At 45.9% G+C, this 7539-nt stretch overlaps 1 protein-coding gene across 7 annotated transcripts in view; it reads left to right on the top strand.

The window, feature by feature from the left end:
• Window positions 1-7539, top strand: part of RORA (RAR related orphan receptor A) — a 379776-nt gene that overhangs the window by 305028 nt on the left and 67209 nt on the right. Inside the window, exon 1 of one of the 7 annotated variants that reach the window (XM_035335973.1) lies at window positions 43-319. The exons of the other annotated variants lie outside the window; for them this stretch is intronic. Coding sequence (XP_035191864.1) covers window positions 289-319 — 31 coding nt within the window. The 5' untranslated portion in view covers window positions 43-288. Of the gene's footprint in view, window positions 1-42; window positions 320-7539 lie in introns of those variants that run through there. 7 annotated transcript variants of the gene reach the window in all.

The raw sequence follows: 7539 nt of genomic DNA, 5'->3' as shown, positions 1-7539 counted from the left end.
CGGCTGGGCTCGGCTCGCCCCGTGACCGCCCGCCCGCGCCGCCCCTCGGCGCCGCCAGGGGAGGGGAAGGAGCGAGCGGCGTAAACAAGGCGGGGGGCCGGGGCCGGCTGGCGGCGGCGGTCACATGGAGCCTCATATGGGCCGCGGGATGGCGGCGCGGCGCGGCTCTGCGCTGGCAGCCGGCGGCGGCTGCTGCTGAGGCGGCGGCGGCTCTCGCCCGGGGCCCGGCCCGCCTCCGCGCCCGCCTCCCTCCCCGCTCCGCTCCGCTCCGCGCCCCGCCGCTGACAAATGATGTGTTTTGTGCTCGCCGCGATGAAAGGTAGGCGCTGCCCCGGCACGGTCCTGGGCTCGCTCGAGTCGCGGCCCCCCCGCAGCCCCCGGCGGGAGAAGGGGCTCGGCGGGGCGGTGAGCCCGGGGGCCGCTGCGGTGGGCAGCTGAGGGGGAGAGCTCGGCGCGGCTCTGCCCGGCGGCCCAGAGCCGCACGGGGCGGGGGGAGCTGGCCGAGCCGCCTGCCCGGCCGTGCGGAACGGTCCGACCCTGCCTCCGGCACCCGGGGAGAGGCGGTGCGGCGTCCTGGGGAGCTGCTGGGGCTGAAGCGGTGGCTGAAGGGAGAGCTGCTCGGCCCTAAAAGGCTTTACGACGAAAGGGAAAATGACAGCTACTTAGCGGTGTGCTCAAATCTCACCTTTCCCTGCTTTCCGCTCCCAGCCCTTACCGAGGGGCGATGCCGGACTGAGGAGAGTCGAAGCAAGTTTTCGATGAGGAATCCGAAGAGTAGCGGTGTGTGCTCAGCCCCTGCTGTGTCCTAATAAAATTGTGCAGATGGTATAGACTGGTATTGCAGTATTTTAGAGTAATACTGGTATTTAAAAATAATCTTAAAACAGTAATTGTCATATTTAGCAAGGGTATTCTTCCACACTAATCTCAAAAGAGCATCGCTGCTGACGTTTGAATTTAATGCCCTGACCGAAGCTCACACTCTATTCCTTTTAAATTATTTCCATGGTTTGCTTAGATCATTTTTTTCTAAAGTTTCTCCTTTTCATGAAATATTTGCGTGAAAAAGAAGGTTAACCCTGCATCGCTGAGCGCCTGCTTCCTTTTTTTTTTTTTCCACTTTGCAAGAGCGGTAGGCAGTGCGCACCGATAGCAGTGCAGCGTTTGAAGCACGGTAATTTTCAATTAGTGGGCTTCCTTTGCTTTTCGGAGGGAGCCAGTGTGAACAAAAAGAAAAGCACGATATTCATTAATCATTAGTTCTGCTGCATGTATTTGGCAATAGGTTGTAATTGGGTTGGTTCAAATACTCGCCTCTGAAACAAAAGAAAATGTGTTTTTTTTAAAGCGTGAACTACATGGCTGTTCTAGCAGTCCCTCTGAATTTTACATATACAGACAGCACGGTTTGTCAGCACATCCCTCGTAAGCCTGCCTGAACCAAGTAATGTAATAAACCTTTTTTATTTTTTTTTTTAAGTACACTGGTTTTAAAGAGAATCAGAGTATAATCACTTTGTGTGCTTTTGGACAGAGGCACAAGGTGGTATTGTAAAAGAGCAAGAAGCTGATTTTCAGCAACTCACCTCTGAAGTAATTTTTTTCTATTCTTTTGGGAATTTCATGTAAAGCAATTTCCATACTGATGTAAAACCGTGTCAGAGCCCATCTTTTGGATTTTCAAGCGTAATTCGGAACAGCTCTATTGTGAAGTCATTTAGGGCTTTGTCCTTTTAACAAAATGCTTCTGCGGTAAATTTCATTCGTATTTCGTTCTACTTAATTTTCTAGTGCATTGAAAAACTTCCTTGTTTCTTATGCTATCCTTAATTTGCTGGATAGAATTCAGCTGAAGGAAATGTGTTGTTGTTTGTCTTGAAGTGACCTCTGACTGCCGTGAAATAATAGATCGACAATACTGTTATTTGAGAGATTAGAAGGACTGGGAATCCAGATTTATATACGGTAAAATGCACAAGGGAGAAATGCAAGATATGTAGGTGAATTGAATGTTTTATTTATTCTTGATGCTGAAACAGCATCTTTTGGGTCCGCTAAGCTTTTACGGTTGGTGTGTAGGTAAAGTACAGAAAATTGTGGTCTGTGGAAGAATAATCAGTTTTTTGGTTTTTTGTTTTTTTAAAGTAAAAAAGAAGAGTATTCATTCCTTGTCAGTTACTTCCAAGGTACCCTGAATGGATACCGTGTGAAATGAATTCTGAGTCACAGTTTTTTTATGCAACATAGCGTTCTGTCAAACATGCCTGCTTTCATGTTGGAAAATACTCTGGCTTCCACACTATATACAGGTTTGAACGAGTGAAAATTTTGGTCAGCTGGGCTGGTGTGCTCGAAGAGCTGGGAAGCAAAGAGTAGTCCAGTGAGGAGGCTGGAGGTGCTGGTAAAGCAGGCTGTGTGATAGGAAATGTAACTTTCTGGTTTCAGGCGGAGGAGAAAGGTGTTTTTTTTCTCTTTGTTTCTAAGAAAATAGGCAGTGGTAAAGCATCACAGTTCAAAAAGTTTGAGCAAATATTTTTAGGCTGATGGACCTTTAAAAATTGTTTACTAACTATTACAAGTCTGCGTAGAGGATTCAGGAAACCTTGTGTTGTTCATTTATATACATGCAGGCCAGAGTTTACTGGGTGGTGGTTTTAAGGGGGAGTGCAATTTCTGTGCTTGACCCCTGAAAGTTTGCAAAGGAATCAGATATTGTTGCAAATGTATTCATTGGTACAGACCTTATTCCTGCAAGTCTTCTCTGGGAGAAGCTTCAAGGTTGACTTGAAGGAGAACGGAACTAAAGGCTATGAATCGGTGAGCAAATACTCTGCACAGGAGTAAAAACAAGTGGATTAGGTTATCGTGCCAGTACATAACTGGAGGTGAGCCCAAGACAGAGATAGTCAGAAACTTGTGGTGTTTTACATGTTTTTGGCACCTAGTTTCTAGGGGTACAGGCGGAAGCAGGCCTGGGAGTGGTGAGAGCTGAAGTACTTGGCCTGTACGGTCATCAGGCCACAACAGTTCAATTCACTGTGATGAATTAATATAGTACAGAAAGAAATCTAGCAGTAGTTTTACAGTCCTTTAAAAGGACATTTCTAAATGGTGATCTGTGGGATGTAAGGCATGAATCTTTGATGCTTTTTCTACAGGGTATGTTTACTATTAAGATAAAAATGCATGATCTGAGCTACTAAATTCTGACTTTTGCTGTGTTGGCATCAATAAAGTTGAATCTGTTTCTGCTTCGTGGGCCACATGAGAAAAATTGGTTGTTACCTTGCTGTGGGGAGAATTGTTTAACTTTCCAGGTCTGCTTGAACCTTCAGAAATACAATAGTTTTCTGACTGATGCTGTTTCTGAAAGAGGGTTTAGGCATTGAAAAATACCTATTTAAGGAAACAGAACGCGTGGCTTTCCCTATTAGTGCAAATTACTTTCGTATCTTGCTGTATTTTTCCTGGCAGATGAGCAGGGCTGTAGTGCTGAAGGCTGCGAGCTTTACTCGCGGCGCCCTCCGTGTTCCGTCTCTGCAGAGCCAGCTCGCTTCGAGGCCTACCGTGGAGTTTGCAGGGCTGTTTACTGTGGTTGAGCTTTCCTGAGCCTGCCAAGCCTGACCTTTTGACATGTTTTTTGTCATGTTTCTTGGTATTGACCTATCAGCACGTTTGTAATTACTCTCTGCTTTTCACCAGTAAACCACTGCGCATGGGAAAATATCCTGACGGGACAGTTTAAAGAAAGTTGCCTCACAAATTGAAGCATGTTTAATTTTGCCTTTGCTCTGGCAGTGTTGAGAGATAAATCCAATGTAGCAAATACCCTAGTACAGAACTTCTGTTGACTAAATATTAACAAAATCTGGCCTTTGGAGTTGCTAGCTGAGAGGCTATTTTCTTGCTGTTTAATTTACTACGGCTGATCTGAATGACTGACTTGTACCTAAGACATTCATTGCGGCACATTCACAGGATACGACTGGTTTGAGGTTTATTGCTGAAATCTATGTTTCAGGCCCTTTGAAAGACTCAAGATTTGCAAGTAAAAAGAGGAAATCTGTCTTAATGTTTCACTCTGTGATAATCAAAGGCAGTTGCATGCTCTGTACAAGTCTCGGTTGGGGACATTCTTTCAAGTGTGGAGAATCTGTATGTCCTGTTTAAGTCAGCGATAACTGCGGGTGCTGAACACCTCACTAGATCAAACTTCAAACTTCTGTACAGCTCTTGCCTAGCTGAAACGGCAAGCCCGTTCCACCTGGCTGGCAATAGGATCTCACAAATAATTGTTCCAGGACAGTTCTAAATAAATAGGACAAAGCCGCAGTGACCTGCAGACACCATGTGAAGACTAATGTACCTTTTAAAAAAAATCCCTGAAGGGGTGAGGCTTTACAGGTAGGTAGGCAGGAATCACTGAATGGCCATTTGGGGTGCAGGTTCTGCACAAACACGAAACCTTGCCCCCCTTTGGTCGGGGGGGAGGTGGCGGCGGGTTCAACGTGCCAGCCAGGGTGATGGCCTGCAGCCATGCAGCTTGGCTCTGCCTTCCGGAGGTGAATGTGTGTATTGGCATTTATTTGCTCAGGGAAAAGTGTCTGGAGACCCCAGCCAAGAACTGAGTCCTCTTTATATCAAGTACTTCACCGACATCTATGAAAAAGATGGTGTTCTTTTCTTATTCCCCATTGTAGAGTTCCTTGCGTGTTCGTGGGTTTTTGAAGCCTGTGTAGCACCAAATTTTAACCTTAAGGGTTTTTAAATCTTCTTTATTGCTTCTCTTGCCTACAGTACACAGTAGAAATGATAACTATCATGTACTAATTACTGGCAGGGTTGCAAGTATTTCATCTTCACTACACAAGAGAACTCTAAATTGGTATATTTGTTTCTAAACTATACGTCGCTAAATCAAAACTGTCAAACCCTTATGTCTCCCATGAGTAGGTACATGCAACTTTGTCTGACTTTGCAATTCTCTATCTAGTGTTAAAGGAAGTGGAGATGCAGTGTGTTTTTTTACACATTCCCACGAGATAAGTTGTTGTAGTGTGCAAAATAACTGCATATAACAAAAATCAGTAAAGTCATTACAAGACTAGTCGGGCTTGATACGTGTTAGCATATGTCACTCTTCTTTCATTTGCAATGACAGAAAAAAATAAACATTCACCTTTCTTGTATTTATCTGTGAGCAGTAATTTGCAGTTACAGCTGATAACTCCTAAGATCAAACGTCCGGTAGTTCTCTCCTTTCATGAGTTCTCTTTTCCTCAAGGACCGATATCTAAGGGATATGCACATAAGTAATGGTGCAGAAACTCTCTTCTTTGCCTCTTGTTCTTTTTTGAAGATGAGTTTTTCTTGGTTTTGCAATAAACAGTAAATAGGGAAAGGGAGGATTCTGTTCTCCAGAACAGCTGTGTTATGAGAAAAAGGTGACTCTGTGGTGCAGAGCTCTTTGCTCATTAGATGAAAAAGATACATAGACTGGAAAACGTAAGCAGAAAGCCTTGTTAGGGGACTTGGCAGGTGAATGGTTCTTATGCTGTATGCTGTTTTAAAGGAAGATTTGCCTGTGATTAATCAAGTCTTTAGTTTGCCCTGTGTTTTTTGTTTTTTTTTTTTTTTTTTCCAGTTTTCTCGCTAGAGGCATTTAGGCTAAGAAGTTCTACAAAGTACAGGTTGGCACGCTGGGTGCAGTTTCAGGCTGCTCCCCAGTTGGCTGTGCCTTATGTTGAGAACACCAGGGAGTGACTCAGGACGGCGGTGACTCATGGGGTGTCACAGTGCTCCCCGCTTCAGAGCGCGGGGGAGCTGCAGTCCCGAGCCCACTGACAGCTCGCAGGCTTTGCACAAGGAAGTGCGCTGCAACAAGCCCCTTGCAGTACCCGCGCTCTGCACTGAGGATGTCTGCACAGGTTCCCAGACAGGCTCATGGTTTTATGGAGCAGTCAGCGTTTGCTTCCCTTTTCCTTCTTGGTGGCATGGGAAGCCGAAGCCTTCATGCTGATGGGAAGGAGCAAGGGGATATCCCAGAAAATCTGAGCCCGGTTTTAGTAAATGGCAGGGAATCTGTGCTACATCCTCCTCCCCTCGCTTTATGCGCGTGTACTCTCAACTTAAAAGCACAAAGCTGGAACTTGGTTGTTAGCTGTGGAGTTGCAGTCTCTGAGGCAGCTGATGTTCGTTTTGCTCCTGGGCTGCAGCCTGATGTGAGAGCACTAACCATGAGAGTCACAAGTGCAAGGGTACCCCCAGGAAGTTCGGGGGCTCCACAGCAGTGCTGGAGGGGGGCGGGTTAGCCTGCTGCCCTCACCATCAAACGTAGCCGTCTCCTGTCCATGAGTGCAGCTGGGTGCAGTTCCTCTAGGTGTCAGCTTGCAGTGGTCAGCAGCACCCGCAGCTGACACCCTTCGACGTACAGCCTGGCTCCACAGCACTTACACAGTTGACTTAAGTGATGTCTTGATTTCGCTGCAGCTTTTTGTTTCTTTTCCTTCATGGTGGAGAGTGATGCAGGACCCATATAGCATGTGGCTCTCCTGTTTTTGTGGATCCAGCCTTTGGGCCTTTTGTCATGCTGCCTATGTAGCCATCTAGGCTAAAATCAGTGTTGAGAGGTATAATCATCCCGGCTTTCATTTTAAGAGCATTTATCTCTAAGGTTAATTAAAGCTGCTTGAATGTAAATAAGGCTAACCTCTTCACTTCTGAACAATGCAAATAGAATAGTCAGCATACTTATAGGGTATCAGCCATGTAATTATTGTGTAATATTTGTGTTCTTTGAAATGCCATGGTATTTATTGCCATTGAATCCTGGTACAAGGTGCTTCGTACAACCAACTGGATGGCTCTATATTTGGCACCTTGGAAGAAGCTGATCATTCTATAATGGGGGGGAGATAAAAGCGATGTTGAATTTTTACATAGATGCTCTGTTGTTACAAAGGGTTTCTCAGAGAGTGTTATTTCAAACTAAAGTGACCACAGCCTGGAGTTTTGCCTGGTTGTCAGCGTACTGCTGGCTGTATTCCTGCATACCAGGATTGCTTTTCGCTGGCTCCAGGTGGTGCTCGCCAGAGGTGTTGCAGGCACCTCGCCCTGCAGAGCCTGCACAGCAGGGGAGGGCAGGGTGTGTTTGGGCCTCTTGCCACCTTTGCTCACACCTAGAACATACTAGAGAATACTTTCTGTACTGTGGACTAAAATCAGGAAAGGTCCCTCTATTTGCACTTCCTTTCTTCTACACCGTGCTGTTTGTTTAGTACTCTTACACCAGTATAGAGTTTGTTATTCTTGCTGTTGCTTTGTAAACTGTAAGCAGCAGAAGCCCGTGGAAGGATGCAGTGTGGCCATGGCTTCTGAATTCCATTTTGGACAGAATTGTCTTAGTTCTAAATGCTAATATCTGGACAGGTTAAACAGGACAGTGCGAATAGGATGGTATGCAGGCCCTCAGGTTTTCAGTCTCTCCACTACAGTTCGAAAGGGTGTTTGCAATACCCAATTTCCATCTCTTTCTCCAAA

The sequence above is a fragment of the Oxyura jamaicensis genome, chromosome 10, assembly GCF_011077185.1.
Source record: "Oxyura jamaicensis isolate SHBP4307 breed ruddy duck chromosome 10, BPBGC_Ojam_1.0, whole genome shotgun sequence".
Lineage (NCBI taxonomy): Eukaryota > Metazoa > Chordata > Aves > Anseriformes > Anatidae > Oxyura > Oxyura jamaicensis.
The sequence above is the reverse complement of the archived record's forward strand: the minus strand, read 5'-3'. Positions and strand labels throughout refer to the sequence as shown.